General features: G+C 36.0%; 1 protein-coding gene across 1 annotated transcript in view; it reads left to right on the forward strand.

Moving 5' to 3' along the window:
- The first annotated feature begins 670 nt into the window (after window positions 1-670).
- LOC110112231 (glucose-1-phosphate adenylyltransferase large subunit 1) overlaps window positions 671-21160 on the forward strand; it is a 29997-nt gene continuing 9507 nt past the window's right edge. The window contains exons 1-12 of the mRNA XM_020844386.2: window positions 671-919; window positions 2621-2743; window positions 3342-3515; window positions 3956-4048; window positions 4161-4244; window positions 4338-4393; window positions 5039-5132; window positions 5224-5336; window positions 5431-5503; window positions 14042-14122; window positions 14266-14352; window positions 14434-14538. Coding sequence (XP_020700045.1) covers window positions 698-919; window positions 2621-2743; window positions 3342-3515; window positions 3956-4048; window positions 4161-4244; window positions 4338-4393; window positions 5039-5132; window positions 5224-5336; window positions 5431-5503; window positions 14042-14122; window positions 14266-14352; window positions 14434-14538 — 1305 coding nt within the window. The 5' untranslated portion in view covers window positions 671-697. The remainder of the gene's footprint in view (window positions 920-2620; window positions 2744-3341; window positions 3516-3955; window positions 4049-4160; window positions 4245-4337; window positions 4394-5038; window positions 5133-5223; window positions 5337-5430; window positions 5504-14041; window positions 14123-14265; window positions 14353-14433; window positions 14539-21160) is intronic.

A 21160-nucleotide genomic window follows, 5' to 3' on the forward strand; every position in this document is an offset into this window, starting at 1 on the left:
ATCCACCCGCATCGGGCTCATACTTGCTTTGCTCTGCTAAAGAGGCGAGGCCCATACTTGCTTTGTCCCATATAAAGGCGAGGTTGAAGTAGGGGAGATTCAAATCGAGGATGAGGGTTCCAAAATTTGCTCATTCACCAACCACCCTAAACCTCGGTGGATTTAGGTATTACAATTCAGCATATATTTAATATTGTTTAAAAAAATTAAAATGATTTAATTAATAAAAAATATAAATAAAACTCTTATGTTATTAATTAACTAATACATAACTAAATTAATTAGAACTTAAATAGATTTTATTATTGTTAAATCGTTGATACAATAAAGATGGAATAATTTTGACAATTAAAATATATTTTTATTACGATTATTAAAATAAAATTAATAATAAATAAATAAATTCAACATATAAGCAAGCCTTGATTGTCTCATTCGAGTTTAACGTCAGAGTTCAGACCTCAATGTTTCCTTCGTTCTCCAATTTTTTCCATCAACTAAGCCCACCACCTCAAGTACCCATAAAAACTCTCGCGGTCTTCTGCTTCATTCCCGTGATTAGGCTCTCTTCTCAGGCGTTCTCTCCCTTTTGAGATCTGATCGTGTCGGAGGTCGGAATAGTCTCAGAAATTTTCGATTTTTGTTGTTTAACTTCCCTGCGCCTAGCATACTTTGGCTTGAGAGGGAACAGTAAGCCATGGATGCCTACTGTTTGGGACTAAAGGGCAATGCTTTTGCCTTTCAAGTGGGCAGAGGAAGAAGTTTGGGAAGTGATGGTGGAATTTGGGGAGATGAAAATTGTTTCAGGTCTAAGGTTTTTGGGAGTAGGAAATGTGTTAAAGGAAGGAGTTTTGATGGAAGGGGCAAGGAAAGACCTGTTGTCTCTATTCTAACATCAGACGTCAACAAAGAAACTATGGTAAGAAGGTTTTCAGTGCATTCTAATACAGTTCTTTAACGATTTTTTTTGGTTTGTTTTTTCAAATTCTGAGGTTGCAAATCTATATAATATAAATTATGCTAAAAGATTGTATGTTTGATGAGTTCTATTAGTCTGTGATCTATGCTTTATGTATGATCATCTTAGATTTTAGAAAGGGCTTTCAATGTCCTTATGTTGTGGTTTATTAAGTGCGTAGATTTTACTTAAAGCTTTACGGTACAGGGCTTTTTAAGTTAATTTTTTTATCTATATTTTGTTTTTGTGTGTAATGAGACTATGAGAGCAAGACGGAGCTATTGGTTTTTTGGTTGAAAAGTTATTTTTCTTTCTGTTTTCATGAAAGAATGTTCTTTCATCATTCATCATTCATCTTTTCATTAAACGAAGTGGCAAAAGACGAAAAAACTGACTTTCTAGTTTTCTTTTTTCCTTTTTTAACTGTGTATTTGAACCCTTAAACATCCTTCCCTTCTTTTAATATGGCTATTTAAAAGTTTGATTTTCTTTCTCTGCATGTATATGTCCTGTTGGTTTTTTAAAGTATTAAAATTAAAATAATTAGATGTATAAGTATTGCTACTATCTCAAATATCTTTAAATGCTAGCTAGACAATAGGGATAAGTGCAACCTACTTTTTATATGGTTTTATTGTTTTAGTAGGGTAAAAAGATAGTAGCCTTTTGATGCCATCTTTTCATTTCTCCATAAAGATTTTTGCTTCTGTAGCTTGTAAGGTGAAACCCTGAAAAAGGCAAAAAGAAAAAAGCTTCATGTCTATTTACATATTACTAAAGCATAATTAGAAAGAGTGTTCTCCCAAATTTCTAGAAAAGCTTGTGAGTTCTATTTCAAAATAGTATTCTCGTCACTTTTTGATGATTATAAAATCAGATATAGAGGACATCTTCTCATTCATGAATTGCAAAATTTTAAATTTTTTGGTGAGATATTTTCCCTTTCTTTTTAATTTTTAAAATATCAAATATAAGAAAGAACAAAAAAATTTGAGCAAAAAAATACACAAATATGTTAGACTAATAATAATAATGTCTTATCAAATGATTTTTTAGAGTGTGATGTTAGAATTTGATGGGATCCTTATTTTTGTCTTTTCCAATCATTGTTGATATATCTGATGTTTCATATTGAAAGAATGTCATAAATTTCTCACAAGTGCATTTAAAACTACATATTTTTAAAATTTCCTATACCTTTGTAAAAATCTTTTATAATATATTAAGAATAAAAAAACCTGGTGAAGAAAATACACAAAAATGAAACATTATATTTTCTTATGACTTCAATAGTAAAGGTTATTTGTGAGTATGATATAAGTTAAGATCAACAATAAAGAATGACTTGAATAACCATTGAACTATTACTCCATAGATTGATTGTTGGAATATATCGTATTGGAAGCAACCTGAGAAGCTCTTTGCTGTTAGGGGTGGAGATTCAATCTCACCTTTGTCAGACATGCATTTCTTACCTGTTTATTTATTTTATTGTTCATAATTTCCTACAGTAAGGAATGTATGATTCAATGGATTTTTTGTTTTACAAATATTATATTTCCTGGCAATGCAAAATATATTTTCATGCTGTTCTTCTATACACATAGTTGTAACCAAAATTTACCAAAAGTCCCCCTTTGCTAAATCAGCCAATAATTTCAGGTTTTTGAAGCTCCAATGTTTGCAAGAGAAAGGGCAGAACCGAAGAATATTGCTTCCGTCATATTGGGAGGTGGAACTGGAGCAGAGCTCTTCCCTCTCACTAGTACAAGAGCTACAGCAGCTGTAAGAAACCGTTACCTGGGACCTCGGTTTGCAATTTTTTTTCAGTACTAGAATCTAAAGTCTTAGGAGAGAATAAGTACATAAAATTTTGCTTATTTGCCAATTTATTGTTCTTCACTTCTGGCATTTTTCACAAGTATTTTTATGAAAGAAAAAAATTATATTTCTGTTGGAGGGAGTTGAGCACATATCACCATTAATGCTGAAGTAGAAGTATGTGGATAAATTGTTGTTCATGAATCATGCTTCAATTTTAGGGGAAAAAGGCTTTAATTTCTTTAAGCTGCAGACTTGTATAATTATTTTGTACAGGAACTTTCCTCTGGGAGTTGACCTCTGTGGTGTTGTTTGTTGCATATTTTTTCCCATCCAAATTGGAAGAATAAAATTTTTAATTGTAACTTCTACATTCCATATCCCAATACCACACCCCATTCCTTAACAAAAATACACTGCACAAAAGAGCTGTTTATCCTGATAAATGCCACCTACCATTCTTTGGTTCTATTGACGTTGTTATGCTAAAAAAATGTTTTTTCAAATTAGCCAGCTTAAAATCTTTAAAAATCACATGAACAGCTTTCTTTTTGGCAATTAGGTTCCCATTGGAGGATGCTACAGGCTTATTGATATTCCAATGAGCAACTGTATAAACAGCGGCATAAACAAGATCTTCATCATGACCCAGTTTAACTCTGCATCTCTTAATCGACATATTGCTCGTACTTACAATTTCAGTAATGGAGTCAACTTCGGAGATGGATTTGTCGAGGTATGATTTTCCATTTGCTTTTCACTGCTTCACTTCTTGTTTACTTCTGCCCCACATTATTTGATACTTCAAGTTGAAACTTTTAATGCTACTGGTTAATCTGGGTCTTGCCTCCTACTAATAATGCCTGTTTTAAGAGCAGTGAATTTCAGACATTTTTGCAGTTTAATGAAAAAGAATAAATCTTAATTTAAAAATAAAACTTAACGATCTCAAATAAATTTATTTATTTTATTTGTTTAAAACCTGAAACAGTCATTATCTAATATTTGGTTTGAAGCTCTAATTTCTACTCTATATAATGTTCAGTTCGAATGGTTTTTGAAGGTCATCCAAAATGAATTTGATAAGTTTTCTTGAGAATTTGTTATAGATCCCTGTGTGATAAGCACACCACAATTTTTTCACTGATATTTATGTTTTATTGCCCGAAATAACAGGTTCTAGCAGCCACACAAACACCTGGAGAAACTGGAATGAACTGGTTCCAAGGAACAGCTGATGCCGTAAGACAATTCAGTTGGGTCTTCGAGGTTAGTGTTTGTAAACAAAAGAAATGAAAATCCAGTGAATTTTGGTGTCATTTCTTTGAAACAAGTAATAGTTATCTGCTTTATGTTTCTTTGTATTTGAACATATATACAGGATAACAGGAATAAGAACATTGAGCACATACTTATTTTGTCTGGTGACCACCTTTATCGCATGGACTACATGGACTTTGTGCAGGCAAGGAAATACTTCATTTATATATATATATATATATATATAGATTGTCTTGGTAGCATACTTTACCTGAATATTACATGATATTGGCTGCAGAAGCATATTGATGCGGGAGCAGATATCAGTGTTTCTTGTATTCCTATAGATGAAAGGTTTGTCTAATTTCCCATAGCTGTTTATTGTCTTTTAAGTTAATATCAATTTGCATACTAAGGCTCTTTCTTTTTATGGAACGCTCATTTTAGGAGGCAATGATGCCCTTCTTATGTGGAATCGATTTGTAATTAGTCTTGTGCATCCTTATTTCTAATTGGGCTCGTGTCTACTTATTTGTAACTGGCCTTCCTCCTTTCTTTCAATTAATAAAATATTTAGGATAGTTTATATTGTTTAAAAAATTGTTCTAATGAGTATTACCTGTATTTTATTTTCTATTATGACTGTCCAGAATTTGTACAATATATATTTTCTTTTGCTCTGATTTAAGGCGATTTCTATAATTCTCCCTTCTATTAAAATTTTGCTGATGTTCAACTAATCTCTAAGCAGAGGTTTGTCAACCGAAGTCATCTATAACTAAAAACAATAAAGGCATTAAAGCTTAGTAATCTATTTCTGTCATCTCTCTTACATAAGTAGTATAGATTAAATCTTAATGCACAAACAGTTGTATGAATGTTGTTCTGCTTATGGATCTATGAAGTTTACTAACCTTTTCCAAATTCTTTCTTTCACTATTTTATTCTTTTTAAATGTTACAATTTTCTCTAACTTTACTCTCTCTTATACTTTGAAAGCCGGGCATCCGACTGTGGCTTAATTAAGATTGATAAAACAGGCCACATTGTCCAATTCTCTGAGAAACCCAAGGGTGCAGACCTAGAATGTATGGTAAGAAGCTGTTCCTATCATTCCATTATTGCTAGCTCAGTCTAAATGCAACCAACATCTTCTCTAATGGAAATCTAATGGGTGATGGCAGAAAGCTGACACAACAGTCTTCAGTCTCTCTCACAAAGAGGCCATGAAATACCCCTATATTGCATCCATGGGGGTATATGTTTTCAGAAGAGATGTTCTGTTGAAGTTACTTAAGTATGTTTCACTTTTGAAGGTTAATTAATTACTTTGGAACTCTGTAAGTAGAATGATGTTCCTCATTTATGGATTCCCATAATGTTTGTTCCAGGTGGAGGTTTCCTACATCGAATGATTTTGGTTCTGAGATACTTCCTTCAGCTTTGCAAGAGTATAATGTTCAGGTGAGAAAGATTTGAACTTGTTTTACCACTCAACTCTCCTTTTTTCTGTTCTTTGTAGTTTATGGAAGTGTGTCCTTTATCAATTAACTTTTGATACCCAAAATGGATGCCAGAGTTATTTTATTTCACAAAATCCTAAGCATCATGAAAATTGCTAGGTCCTAATTGGAAAGCTGAAATTGGCAATTGGATTCCCAAACATGGTACTAGTCTCTAACATACCCTGCAATGAAACCTAAATGTGTAAATAAAAAGTATAATTACACTAGAGAATAGTGTGGGATAAATAAATGCAAAATATAGGAGAGTAAGAAAGGGAAAAGTAATATAGAGAAAGTGAACTACACAAAGAAGATCAAAATTTTACTTGGTTCAGCTATTTTTGATGTCTGAATCCACTTCTCAAGCCCTTTCTTGGGGATTCTACTAATCAACTTCACCAACTATGAAGGCCAAGCTAGTACAAGGTAACACTTCTTCCACTAAGAGAAACAACACAGGACTTTTTCTTGACTCATAGCCAACCATTACCCTTGGTATTATTTGTTTTCTCAAGATCAACCCTAAAAGTCAGCTCTTCCACTACCACTGAGAAGCTCCACGTGGACCAGTCACCAGACCATCAAGGAAACAAACTCATTACCGCCTCAACATATCCTAGCACTACATCTGTAAAGCTCGCCACACAAGCCTCTGTATAAATACATAGAGCTATAGTAAAGCCATAAATAAGAAATCTGAAACAGTGAAATGAATTCCTACATTCTAAGTTTCATTCTCTGTATGCGTTACTATTCTACCCTCTGTTTTAATTTCTCTGTTTATCTGCTTGTCTTAGTTTTACATGGTATCTTAGCCATTTCTGGCTCGCAGCCCGTACCCATCCTCCTCTCAACCCTTAGATAATCTCCCATAGAATTCACTCCCTCTTCTCACATCAGTGAGGATGTTCAAGACAGCACCACTATTCTCTCCTCCCTAAAATTTTTGATCTCCAATATCAAAAATATCGTTCCCATAGCCCTCTCTACTGATAACTTTCCCTCATGGAAATCCTCGATTCTCAAGTTGTTTAGAGCAAACAACTATGCCTCCTTGATCCCTCAGCAGTGGTACCTCCTTGCCTCGTTATGCAACCAGATGGAATTTCTTGACCAAACCATCTCTGTACCCAATTGATGCTGATCGATCAGAACTTAGCAGCCGCACTGTGCTCTACACTCTTTCCCTCCATCCTTCCCTACATCCTTATCCTAGACTAATGCGCGGACATATGGACGACGCTTGAGCGTCGACTATAGGCAACTAATCGTTCCCGAGTCATTCAGCTCAAGAACGAGGTGCACAACATATCTATGGGACAATACACAATGCTTTAGTACCTTACCACCATCAAGACATTAGTTGATAACATAGCTGCCGCCGGAGCCACCATTGATCCAGAAGATATTCTCCTTTACACTCTCAACGGTCTGCCATCTCTATCAGGCTTTTAAGACTCCCATCCGCACGACGCTATCTTCTATCAGCCTCGAAGATAAGTACTCCCTTCTTCTGAGCGAGGAATTAACCGCTCAGCTGACTTGGCCAAAGAAGCCGCAACTCCACAGCTCCAGACAGCCCTCTACACCTCTGGTGGAAGAGGCTGAGGCAAAGGCCGCTTCTCCTAAAACTCCTATAGAGGTCGCAGCAACACTTCATTCTCCCCAAGATCACCACAGCCTTCAACCAACGTGAGAATCACATGTCTGGTTTGCGGGAAATGGGGACATCCAACAAACTCATGCTGGGACAGACTCAACCTACAATACCCTACCCAGTCATCTCAGCCTACAACACTAGTCGCAGCCTTGCCAAAGCCCAGTCTCGACTGAATACTGGACTTCAGCGCCTCATCCCAACTCACCAACAGTCTCGACAACATCTTTCAATCGTCCGACTATGAAAGCATAGGCACAGTCACCATCGGAGATGGTCTCCATCTTCATATTACCCATTCAAGTCCCGACCACCTCTCGTAATCTCCTCCTTCATATTCTATTTCATCTACCGCAACTTTACTACAATCATATAGACAATAATCTCTTCATCCTTTTTATGATTTTGGCTTTCAAATAAAGGTCCGGACGACCAATTTAGTACTTCTTTCGGGACCCTGCCGTGATGGGATCTACTCTATCTCATCCAATTCAGCTTGTCATCCACCTGTTACGGCATTATCGGTTCACATTCCAACCTCTCTTTGGTGGCACCACCGCCTGAGACATTCTCATCAGCAAACCATGGTCACCATCTCCAAGTCCAACAAATCACTAGCTATTCCCACCTCCTCTCCCTGCTCATCATGTAAGATCTCTAAAGGTCATAAACTTCCATTCTCTAGCTCTCTAAATCATACTTACAAACCCTTGGAATTTATTCACACAAATGTATGGGGTCCTGCCCCCTTTTCATCAATTCAAGGCTTTAAATATTATGTATCATTTATCAATAATTCCTCTCTCTTTACTTGGGTTTACCCATTAATGTACAAATCAGATGTGTTTTCTACATTTGTTAAATTTCATATTGCACTAGAAAATCAATTCTTTTGCAAAGTAAATTGTGTATGCAATGATGGAGGAAAATAATACCTTAACACCAATCTACAAAATTACCTTCAAACTAATGGAATAACGAATCAGATCAGCTGACCCTACACCCCGAAACAAAATGGTCTTGCGGAAAGAAAGCATCGCAACATCCTCAAAACCATAAGAACCCTTCTACATACTATTCACCTTCCCTACCACCTGTAGCTCGATACCATTCTCGCCGTAGTCTACCACATCAACATGATGCTATCCCCCACTACCTCCAACATCTCCCTACACCAAATCCTATACAGCAAACCTCCACAGAATGACCACCTCATAATATATGGTTACGGCTGTTATCCACTTCTTCCACCTCCAACCAGACACAACTTTCCCCCAAATCCCCTCTCTGTGTATTCATCGGATATGTACAATCATACAAAGGATACAAAGGCCTTGACCCAACCACCGAGAAAATATACATATCTAGACACATCACCTTCGACGAATCAATTTTTCCCTTCTCCACCCAATCTCCAAATACCCCTCCAACATCCCATAACTGCTCACCAAACCCAAACCTCCTTCTCCCAACTTCTCTTTCAACATCCCGCTCAGTTCCCCCCTCTTTCCCAACACAGGCTCCATCAAACTCCACCCCCTCCCCCTCTACCTCAACCACTTCTCCCTTACCTGGAAACAACCCATCACCACCTCCTCACACTCGTCCAACCTCCAATCACCCTATGATAACCTGGTCTCAAACTAGCACTCTCAAACCTTGCCAAATACTTGGCCTTTACTCTTCAATCATCCCCGACCCTACCACCTATGTCGAAGCATATAAATACCCTCATTGGTGAGCTGTCATGGCATTTGAATTTCTAGCTCTCCAACAACAAGGCACTTGGCTCCTTGTACCTCCACCCCCAACCAACCGATTTGTGGATGTTGCTGGACATTCAAAACCAAACGAAATGCGGATGGCTCCATCGCCTGATACAAGGATCGTTTACACAAGGAAACCATAAAAAATACAGCTTCAACTACACTGAGACCTTCAGCCCTCTAGCCAAATTCCCCTCAATTCAGGTTTTCAAAATTGCAGTCACCCATCAATGGCCTATTCACAAACTCGATGTCACGAATGCATTTCTTCATGGATCCCTCAATGACACTATTCACATGGGTCAGCCTCGTGGTTTTGAAGATACAACCCTTCCCAATCACGTTTGCCTACTTTAAATCTCACTTTATGGCATTAAACAGGCTCCTCGCTAGTGGTTCCAAACATTTTCCACCCATCTCCTCTCTCTCGGGTTTTAGAAAAGCATGGCTGACCGGGCCCTCTTCACCCTTAAACAAACCTCTGTTCAGGCCTATCTTCTCATTTATGTGGATGGCATCCTCCTTATTGGTAACTATCCTCCATTCGTCCACAAATAATCTCCTCCCTCAGCCACCTATTCTTAATCAAACACCTCGAACAGCCTTCAACTTTCCTTGGCATTCAGATACTTTCTCACAATCATCAACTACATCTCTCTCAATCTTCCTATGCGGCCTCAATCCTACACCAAACCGGTCTGATCGATTGCAATCCACTAGCTAATCCTTCCCTCACCAAACCACTTATTGATCATCCCATCGATCTTTGTATTTCAAACCCCACTACTTATCGTCACATCACCGGATCTCTACAATATCTCACCATAACTTGACCGGAATTATCCTTTGTCGTCAATACATTATGTCAATATATATGCATGCTCCTTAAAAAAATGAAAAATATATATATGCATGCTCCTTCACCCTCTTACTATCACCTACTAAAACGCCTACTTTGCTATATCAAAGGAACCTTTAATCTTAGACTTCCCATATAACACTCTTTGCTCCAACTCTCGGCCTTCAAGGTGCTTTACCTCAGGTTATTGTTGCTTCCTAGGGGACACCCTCATCTCCTGGATGGTAAAGAAATAGCAAACTGTAGCTCGTTCCTCCACCGAGGCGAAATATTGTTCTTTGGCAGCAGCTATAGCGGAAGTAATCTGGATTCTCCGCCTATTTTCATATTTCAACCTTCCACAACATCAACCTACAGACATAGATTGTGACAACACCTCTGCAATTGCTTTGGCAAACATGCCAATGTTTCATTCCCGGAGCAGGCATATTGATGTGGATTTTCACTTCATCCGCGACCACATTCTGTCCAAGGTGGTTTGTATAGTACCAATTAGTACCATTGATCAAATTGCTGACATCTTAACAAAGCCGCTCCCTACATCAAGATATCATCTCCTCAGAACCAAACTAACCATTCAACCTTCATCATTAGTTTGTGGGGGGTGTAAAAGCCACCTCTTCCACTACCACTGAGCAGCTCCATGTGGACCAGTCACCACACCATCAAGGAAACAAACTCAGAACCAGTTCAACCTATCCTAATACTACATCTGTAAAGCTTACCGCACTAGCCTCTTTATAAATACATACAGCTACAGTAAAGCCGTAAATGAGAAATCTGAAACAGTGAAATGAATTCCGGCATTCTAAGTTTCGTTCTCTGTATGTGTTATTATTCTGTGCTCTGTTTTAATTTCTCTGCTTAGCTGCTTGTCTTAGTTTCACAAACCCTCAAAACTTTTAATTGGGATCATCTATAGCCCAAAATAAAGTAGAGATCATAACAACCTAAAGGAAGAATCCTCTAGCACAAGATATCAATAATAAAAAACAAATAAATATGTTTGTATTGCTATAAGGATTACTAATGCAAAACTATTCAACCAAGCCAAAATTACTTTGCAAATTTAATATCTCTAGGTAAAAAATGATATCAAAGATCATAATAATAATCTCAAAAAGTCCCATCTTCAAAAATCTCAACACTTGCTAAATTTACCTCATGAGGCTAAGCAAATGAAAGCACCAAGTAGCTTATGGAGATTTAAGAGGAAGGAAGCTGATGCGGACATCCAACCGTCCATGCAAATCCGAGGAGGAGCTGAAATAGACGCCCGAGATCTCTTTGTTTTATTTTCGTTTATTAAGTGTATTTTAATTTAGTTTTGCAATTTCCCTTTTTTACCCTCTTGTCTTATGTAAGCCCAAGGGGTAAATGTGTCTTTTAATTTCTTTTGAGGCCTATATATAGAGGCCCCTTCTCTTGTATTAGGATGATGGATTATTAATAAAAAAAATTTGCATTTTGCACTTGGGTTCTTTGGGAAGAACGTTAGTGAAATCCCTATGGGAGGGAGTCGGAGTTTCCACCAGCCGCAGGATGGGTCCGGGCTCGTGGCGTGAAGTCCCTTGGAGAAGGGCAAAGTAGTACCCGTCAGCCGCAGGATGTGTCCGGGCTCGCGGTTGTATCTTTGATATTTTGTTTATTTGCTTTTGTTCCTTCTTATTGCTCTTCGTCATTATCTTCATCTTCTTCCTCCTCTCCATCTTCGTTTGGCCTCCGGATTCTAGCCTCACCCGAAAACCCCTCTTTTCCCCGTCGAACACCCACGGCCAACATTCCACCCAAGCTCCCATACCGCCGGCCAACCCTCTAACCACCGGTTCCCCATCCACCTCCTCATCCCCATTAATTCCTTGATTAATTTGGGTAATTTAATTTTGGGCGGTTTTCAAATTTCAAATCCAACTAATTTGAAATTTGAAATTTTTCATAATTTATCGTTCCATTTTTGGAAAGTTGTAAATGAGTTCTATTTGAATTGTAAATTCAAATGGATCTAAATAATTCTTTCCTAAATCCCAAAACCCAAATTAGGTAACCCAATTGATTTCTCTAGACCCATCTTTCCCTTTGGATGCTGCCGGCCTCTTCCTCCACCTTGGTTGTAGGAAACAATTTCAATTCCCGTAACAAGATTTGTTCATCACATCCAAATCCTGGAATACCCTTTTAATTGCTGCCATTTGTATTATTCTCAACATTGCACAGTTTGTTTTATTTCCAAACAGTATTCTTATTTGGAAATAATTTCAATTGCCGTAACCTCTCTAGCCGAATTTCCCTGAGCTTTATTTCCAATTTTTATTTCCCAAATCAAGCCTCTGATTTGAAAAATAAAAATTCCTTAACCCACACTGTCATCCCGCCGTCCCCTCTCCATAATAACTTGCATTTTGAAATCTATCCTTAAATGCAGTTTATTCCTTTGGAAAGATTTCCAAAATCTGATTGCTGTTGGCCGAAATCTCTCTGGCTACTTCCTTGGGATTCTTACCAAACTCCTCCTCTCTTCACCAAATTCTGAAACTTAATTCAGGTTTTGTTTTGGGCCCTCTCTTCCAAAACCTGTAAAGGGATTTTGCTCTCAACTTTCTATTCCCAACCACTAAAATCTGAGAATTTCTCTCAGATTTTTGGTGGAAATCTGAGTTTGTTTTCAGAAATTAAGAGAAGAGGTGTGGAGCTTGCAACCTCTCTCTTACCAAGCGAAAATCTAAGATTCTTTTCAGGTTTTGGGCAAAGAAGTCCGAATTTCCTTCAGATTTTGGAACCCGTTCTACATCAGAAGCTCAGGAACAGGATATGGAGAGCTTATCAAAATAATTGAAGAATGGAGAAAGGAGTTTTAAAAACTTTAAAATTTGGAGGTATTTATAACGGTAGGAGGCACAGATGAGTACATGAAATCAGAGTAAAAAGATTTGGAGCCAAATTAAAAGTATTGTTATTTATGAATCCAATACTTTATCCAATTAAGATCATTAGACTCAAAAGTAAGTTGAAGGTTACTATGAAAGGCCCATAGCCAATTATGGTTTAGATTTGATTAAAAGGGTGTAATTTTGGTGTTAATCGAACCAGATTATCCATTGAAAAGCATGCTTAGTGGATGAAAATTGCATGGCAATCAATTTATGATAGAATTAGATTGCGCAAATCAGACAGCACTAATAATGTTGATTGGCAGTTGAAAGACCTAATCGAAGGGGGTCAATCTATTACATGCTAAAATTAGCCAGCCCAAATTGGTTGACAGCCCTTGACCCAGACATTTGGTTGATTTGGGATGTAACTTTGTCTCTTAAAGTGGCCGATGCTATGAACTTTTTTGAAGCACAAAAGTGGTCCTAGCTATTGTTGAGTATTTTTGAGAGTTAATAATTTAAAATATTGATTTTGAGTTTCCATATTATCTACACGGTATATCGTAAGTAGATGTCAAAGTCTAAAATAATTTCTTAAATATCCTATGTAATGTGACTAGACATTTTTAGTGGTGCTTACAACAAACAAAAACAACAACAACAACAACATCAAGCCTTTGTCCCACTATGTTGGGTCGGCTACATGAATCTTTTTTCGTCATTTTGTCATGTTAAAAGTTAAATTCTCATTTAAATCTAATAGAAAAAGATAATTTCTAATATTTTCTAACCAAGTCTTTTTAGGTCTACCTTTACCTTTCTTAACATAAGTCAAATTTAGTACCTCAACTTTCCTAATCGGGTCATCGGAAGGCCTCCGTTTAATGTAACCAAACCATCTAAGACGACTCTCTCTAATCTTATCTTCTACTGGACCTACTCCAACCTTTTCATGTATGTACTCATTTCGTATCCTATCTCTAATCTTATCTTACAACAAAGCCTAAAAAAATTTAAAATATTTTGTAAATCCTCTTAGGCAATATTTGGGACTTGATCAACATTAGCATTATCTTCAGTTGCATGATTTAAAGCACTTTGACTATCCATTAGAGAACCTAGCTATATCAACTTGAAGACACGTGATTAATCCACAAATTATGGTGATTGTACTCAATAGACAGCATGGGGTGTCGACAATTATATGTACATTTAATCTCTTTTATGCTTACAGATTTTCACTTAATCACTCATTTCTTGATAAAGTTTTATGACCCATGCCAATATGTTAGTTTTTATTTTATTCAACATGGTGATATGATCGTGAATACTCATATCTTGGCAGGCATATCTGTTTAATGATTACTGGGAGGACATTGGAAAATTGAATTCCTTTTTTAATGCAAATTTGGCCCTCACCGAGCAGGTTCTGGTGGTTCTATCTTTATTATGAATTGCATTTTATGTTATTCCGAATATTTTAACATTTAAGCATTTTTATTTACGTACGCTTGTGAGTGTCACATTTTTATTTATAACTTGGCTTATTATTTTATGTTGTACCTACAGCCTCCAAATTTCCACTTCTATGATCCAAAGACACCCTTCTATACATCACCACGATTTTTACCACCTACGAAAGTGGATAAGAGCAGGGTATCCTGCCTTTTTTCTCTAATGCTCGTTATTTATTTATTTTTTTGCTTGTTTATCACACTTCTGAATTTGAATGTGCAGATTGTCGATGCAATTGTATCACATGGCTGCTTCCTGCGTGAGTGCAGTGTTCAGCATTCTATAGTAGGCGTTCGTTCAAGGTTGGATTATGGTGTAGAACTGAAGGTATTATGCTATAATATTTTCGCATTTTTTATTCTTCTTTCATGTCACCATTTAAACCCTTTGCTTGCATTTGTCATAGGTGCTTTGTTTAAACATTGGGCAAACACATTGTTTTAAACTTTGTAAGCATGGATTTGGTATGATTTTCTGCTTATCATTTTCCAGCTATTCTCCACAGTAAGGAGAGCCAGCTAAAGCCTCATCGTCCCACATAATGATCAACAATTAATAACATCTTTATGATTTTCTCTGCTAATTGTGGCATTATAACAAAGTAGAATATTTTTTGTTTATACTGTACCAAAAATGGCTATATATGTTTCAATAACTTTCATATATATTTCAATCTCTCATGTATGTCTGAAGCATTAAAACTTATTGGAATGTGTTCAAGGAAAATTTCCACCATTTGAATCTACTGTTGTTATTCCTCTTCATTGTATTAGAAAAAGAAAGCTTAAATGAGCACCCTTCTATTCATTTTTTTCTCTCCACCACTATTCCCACCTAATTTCCCATCCTGGTGGCTGGAAAGGTTGTCAATCTTGTCTATACCACTATGCCTTTGTCTCTTGACATCATCATCCCCATTGTGCAACTCTCACTGATACTCACACTCCATAAGTACCTATCATGAAGAGCTCAATTCAACTCTTTTTTTTTTTTTGAGGTTATAATCTTCTTGGGTATATTGTTGGCTTCCTGTCCCAACCACCTCCCACAATCATGCAAAACACTCTGCAAACTCCCATTCCCTTTAGAACTCATTGAAAAGTACCAATTTGCAAACTCCCGATCCAAAACAATCTGCAAACAAAATCAATTTATCTTTCATGCCATGTTTGCCTCTCTTTCATGAATCTTCTATAGCTTATATAGCATCCTCAACATCATCTGATGATGCCTAGGGTATACCCATTGTTCTATATGCCAATCACTCTCATTATAGAATTCTCTTCCTCACAGGGAAACTCTCTCTCACCATCAAAGGTGACAAATTTATCACCGAATTTTTGCATACTCTCAAAGGCCTTACTAATCAGTTAGCACATGGTGTTTCACCTATCCAAGATGATGATCTCATTTTTTTTTTTCTTTCTGGTATTGAACCTGAATTTAAGAAAATTTTTTATGTTTGTGTAAGACAACAACCCAATCATTTGAAGAAGTTCTTGACAAACTGGTTGAGTATGATGACTTTCTCAAATGTTCATCCAATGATGCTAATCCTCTCCTAGTTATAATAAATTAAAACCATATATCTACACTCATAACCCGCCACACACTCATCTCTCACTTACTACCAGCCGACCAACACAACTAACCCATACCCCAGCCCTCATGCGACTTCGACGTCCAACCTCACCTACTTGCCACCCTCTTCGCACTCGAATCTCACCGCCAGCCACTTGCCAACCACCACCACTTGACCCGTTGCTGGCAGTCAAGGCTGCCTCCTCCCTCTTCTGCAATCTCTTAGTCTCCTCTTTCTCCTTCTTCTTCTCCTAATATTTTCTCCTTCCGACACATTCTCCCTTGCCTTCTCCAACCTCCTCTCTCTCTCTCACACACACACACATACCTCCTTTGTCTCTCTAAACAAATAGAAAAATTGCATTTTCAGAATACAATTGCATTGCGCAAATGCATCATTGAACATGCAAATATCATGCAAGTGTGCAATTGCATTGCTTAAATGCATTAAAATATGTGTGTCACATAAGTGCAATACAAAATATAAAAGTACGTTGCATGAATGCACGTTGAAAAATGCAAATACCCCATACAAGTGCATGAAAAAAAAAAGTGTAAAAAATGTTAGATCATTGAATCCAAAATTCACATATGTGCTCTTAACAAATATGATAAATGCTTAAATTTATCGTCCGAGAGGAACTAAATAAAAATAAATGAGCTCTACCATTATTTTACTTTAAAATTTATACCTCTTTTAAAATTAAATTACCAGCATATGCTGTAACTTATGCATTGAACTCCTTAAGGTCTGAGAATGTTGCACATGTTAAATATGAATTTTGATTTCAAGGCTAATCTCCCTCAAAATGGTTGGAGTTGACGAGACTTGAATTAATAGGCGAGCATGTAGCTGTTAAATTCATATAAGAATATAAGTTTTTACATTCACATTAGACCTTTAAAGTTTTTTTTTTGAGGAAAATTTATTACAAATACAAACCCTTTGATTCAATGCATGTGTAATAATTCATAAACCTGATATCAAATTCAATCCACTGTCGGTGGATAAATAGATTTGATAAGGATCTAATAATATAATGAAAAAGAAAGGATACTGAACTGGTTAAGTATGGACTCAAATATTAAGTCCAATCCCTCCTCTTAAAAAGACTAAAGTTGACAAGACTTGAGTTAATAAGTAAATACAGGGCCATGAAATCCATGAAACTATTTAATTTTTTACTTTCATATTAGAACTTGAAAGTCTTATTTGAGAAAAAATCATTAACAAAATATAAACTCTTGTATTTAACACTCTTATAATAATTCGCAAGGTTTATATGCAAGTTTGATCCTTTGTTAACAGGCCAATTGATTTTAAAATGTTAAAATATCAAATTAAAACACTATAATAGTCATGCTGAAAGTGAATCTTAACTGGAGGGATCAATTCTCTAAATCTATACAAAATTTTATAATTCAATATTTATTACTGTTCGAATATTTAAATTAAAGCAAAATTCATTCGCTCTCTGTAATTGTTTGTCATTGGTGATAAATTTAAGAATAATCTCAATCACAAATAGCGATCGTATATTTGTTTGATAGTTCGAGCCATGTTGACTCCTATCTATTCACATGGAAGAATCAGGCTCGAACATAAGTTCATTTCTTAACCCGCATAGCATCCTCAGATGTCACATGAGCGAATAATCATATTTAAATGCATGGGTGGGGGTTTCTACAATATCAAACTGTAATTAGTTTTGCAGGTGGTGATCATTTGGAGAATGTGCAAGTTTGTATTTAAGGGCCTATAAACACCTTTTGTCCACTTGTACGGATGTTGCAGATCCGATGGCGTAGTGTTGTACTTCATTTATTGCGCATCAATAGTGCTATTTAACTCATTTCATCTTTTGCAAGCTATCATTTTCTTCAGTATTCAATCCACAGGAGTATATCTCTGCCAATAAATCCGTTGTACGACGCATCAGGAGTCTTCTACTTATTGCTTGCAAGCAAGCTAATTTATTTGATGTGATGGACTAGCATTGCAAATTTACTGCCACATCTTATCTGTTGCCCGCAATTTTTACTATTGATTCTCTGTTTTTACTTACAGGTAAATCATAACGTTATGTTTTGTGTCACTCGTTATCCCTTGCGAGCGAGTTATTATGCATGACAAGCTTTATTTAATGTTGTTTGTGGTTCATCAATGTGTATCCATGGGCTAGTAGTGGTTGCATCATTTTCAACGCAAATCTTCCACCATAGCTTGTGGGTAGGTTGTGGCGATGCGCTATGAGTCGCTTGTTGTTGTATGCAGGTAGACTGTCGTGCTGTAACGAATCTCCTGCAATATTGCGTAGGTGCTTGCATTTGTTCCACATTATCTTCTCTTACAAGAAGCTAACATATTTACTTGACATTGAATGGTTTTTTAATAGAAAGGGTGTTGTAACATCCATTGTTTGTTTCCTACTATCGTCTATGTGTAGATTATTATGTTTATTTCATATCTCTAGTTACTATTCATAAGTAGTTTGCTACATAATGAGCTTCTGTTGTTTGCAAGTGTTGCCACGGATCAACTGCCACTTCCTATCATCATTGCTTGCAGGCGGGTTGTCACCTTCGTCTGTATTGATTGCAGGGATGTCGCACCATTCATTGTGTGTTGTTTATATATGCTTGTAGGAGGCATATTGTTTGCAAGCGAGTTAGTGTACTTGATTGTATATAGGCTATTGTAAGAGCACGTCACATTCATCGCGCTTCAATCATTATTGCTTATAGGGTTTAATGCATTTATTTGCATTTATTGTTGATGCTTGTTTGCACTTATTTGCATTTTGCAAGTTAATTAAATTTCATTGCCTGTCAATCGCATTGAGGGCTTGTTCACCACGATTTCCCTTTCCCTTGTTTGATCATTGATATTCATTTGAATAATCCAAATTTGTAATAATTGTTTGCATTGTTAATTTGATTAATTGTTTATCAATTTAATGTTCGGTTTCTTATAGATCAATTCATAAGTTATGTTCCTTATGAATTTAGGTTTGGTCCCTTACATTTTGGTTCAAGTCAAGTTCACTAATAATCTGCAAGTTTAGTCCTTTGTTTATTTAAGAGTCCTATATATTGAATAATTCGGCAGCTTCCTAGCGTCTCCACTGTTTATGCGAAATTTGGGGAGTCTGAGCCTTTCCACTATGCTAGGGAAAAACTTGTAACGTAAGTGTCAAATAAAAAGAGGGCTTCCACCTTCCTCATAAAAAGATAAATCAACAATTTTACCCACACAGTTAATCACAAGAAAAATAAATGCAGAAATAATAAAAAGAAATAATACATCAGATTTATAGTGATTCGGTCCAACCTGACCTACGTCCACTCCTTGGAGGCACCTTCCGAGTATTGCACTAAACCTTTAGTGACTCTCCTTTGACCCCCATAGCTAAGCAGAGAAGCCGTTATAAATCACTTCCACCTTCCCCAGTGCAGCAGAGTAGCTGGGTCCTTTGACACTAAAGAGATCTTCCCAAAACTTCCCTAAAGACGAACCTTGAATCCGATGGTACTAAGATGCAAGTTTGCCGGAGCAACCATGTGAAATCCCCTCCACACTCCCTTGAAACCTCCTCTAAGGATCTTTTCCCTCTCAAACTCAACCCTTTTTTTCTCTCCCTTCCAAGTTCTCTCTTCAAGTTTTCTCTAAAAAAACTAAGACACAATGGTTGTCAAAGACACTTACCAAGTGCCTTGTCAAAGCTTATATTGAGGGATTTGAAAAATCCTAAAAATTCAATTATGCTAATAAAAATTGTGCAGTACGATTCTTAAGATCATCCTATATGATTAGTACAAAATAGCCCTTTCAGCCAATACGATCAGCATTGTTCTGTGCAATCAGTTTAAGTTTTTGCATAAATCATCAAGTACAATCCTGAGATCGTTTCGGACGATTAGTTCAATTGGAATGCAGTTTGTCCATGACAAAACATGGGACAACCCAAAATCGTCACTGTTGATCGTACAATATGATCCAAATATCAAAATTAACAAGATTCGATTGACTAATCACAAGATTAATTTAGGCATGATTTTCATAGATCGTCCGGTACGATGAACATCATCCAGGATGATTAGAATAATATATGAAATTCAAAATCTTGCCAAAATTTTGGTTTAGGCGGTTATTTTTTATGATCATAACTGATCGTCCAGTACGATTAGTTATATGAGCTGATCGTACAATACGATATAAATCGTACAGTACAATTAGTTCAAAAATTGAACTTTTGGTTTTTACTCAATCTCACTCCCCTTCAGTGTGTGTGTGTGTATGGTCACCAAGCTAGCATACACACTTACAAGATATGACTCAAGAAATCAAAAATATATCTATGAATATTAGAACAATTTTTATATTATAACATATCCTACCCAATCTTAAGCCTTGAATCTTCATTGGATGATGCATGATATTCCTGAAATGTTAGTTCATACATAAACAATATATATTGCAAATACAATTAAACATAATGATGTGAGGCACAATGTTTGTTATCATCAAAAATATAAACTCATAAGCTCGAGTTATAACAATCTCTTCCTTTTTTATGATGACAAACGTTACAAGATGAACATATGCAGCTTAAACAAAAATACAACCAATCAAGCACATTCTCCCTCTTTGACATTATAAAAAAAAAGATGGGAAACACAAAAAAATTAAATTGGAACACACATAACAGACTCTGATTAGGTATAGGTGGTGCTGATGTTTAAGAAGAACCAATTAATTTCAAAAAAATTTCTCAAAATAAGAAAGTTACTTTTGATTTTATTCCAAAAATATAGTAAGAAATGAATTGTCCGCACTAAGATCCAAAAAGGTTGAAAATTTGAATTTTATCAACCCTAGTTCAAGCTTCTTACAAGTTAAAATCTTTTTTAAACAAAAATCTAATTCAAAAAATAATTAGAGAAGAAAAAATATCTTTTTCAATCTTCTTATATTAAATATATCTAATAGAATATCTACAAAAATTGTGAGTCGTGAATCATGATTTTCAAACTCAATGATCAAAATTATCATTAGGCACATGAGTTTTCTAAGATTTAAAAATACAAGAAAGGTTAGTTAACTTTTTATGGACTCATTTTGTATCACTTTATCAGTTTTTGATGCACTCTGTGCATCTTTTAATTTTTGATACACTTTTGTGCATCTTTTAATTTTTGTGTACATTACGCATCTTTTCATCTTTGGGCTCATTTTGTGTCTTTTTTCATTTTTATAATTTTACTTTCTTTCTTAATCTTTAAAGACTCATAAAAAATTTGATCTAATGATAAAAATAGATAACTTGATTAAGAAAATTATGAAGTAGATTCATCAGTTTGCAAATGA

This window comes from Dendrobium catenatum, unplaced genomic scaffold, assembly GCF_001605985.2.
Source record: "Dendrobium catenatum unplaced genomic scaffold, ASM160598v2 fragScaff_scaffold_390, whole genome shotgun sequence".
Taxonomy (NCBI): domain Eukaryota; kingdom Viridiplantae; phylum Streptophyta; class Magnoliopsida; order Asparagales; family Orchidaceae; genus Dendrobium; species Dendrobium catenatum.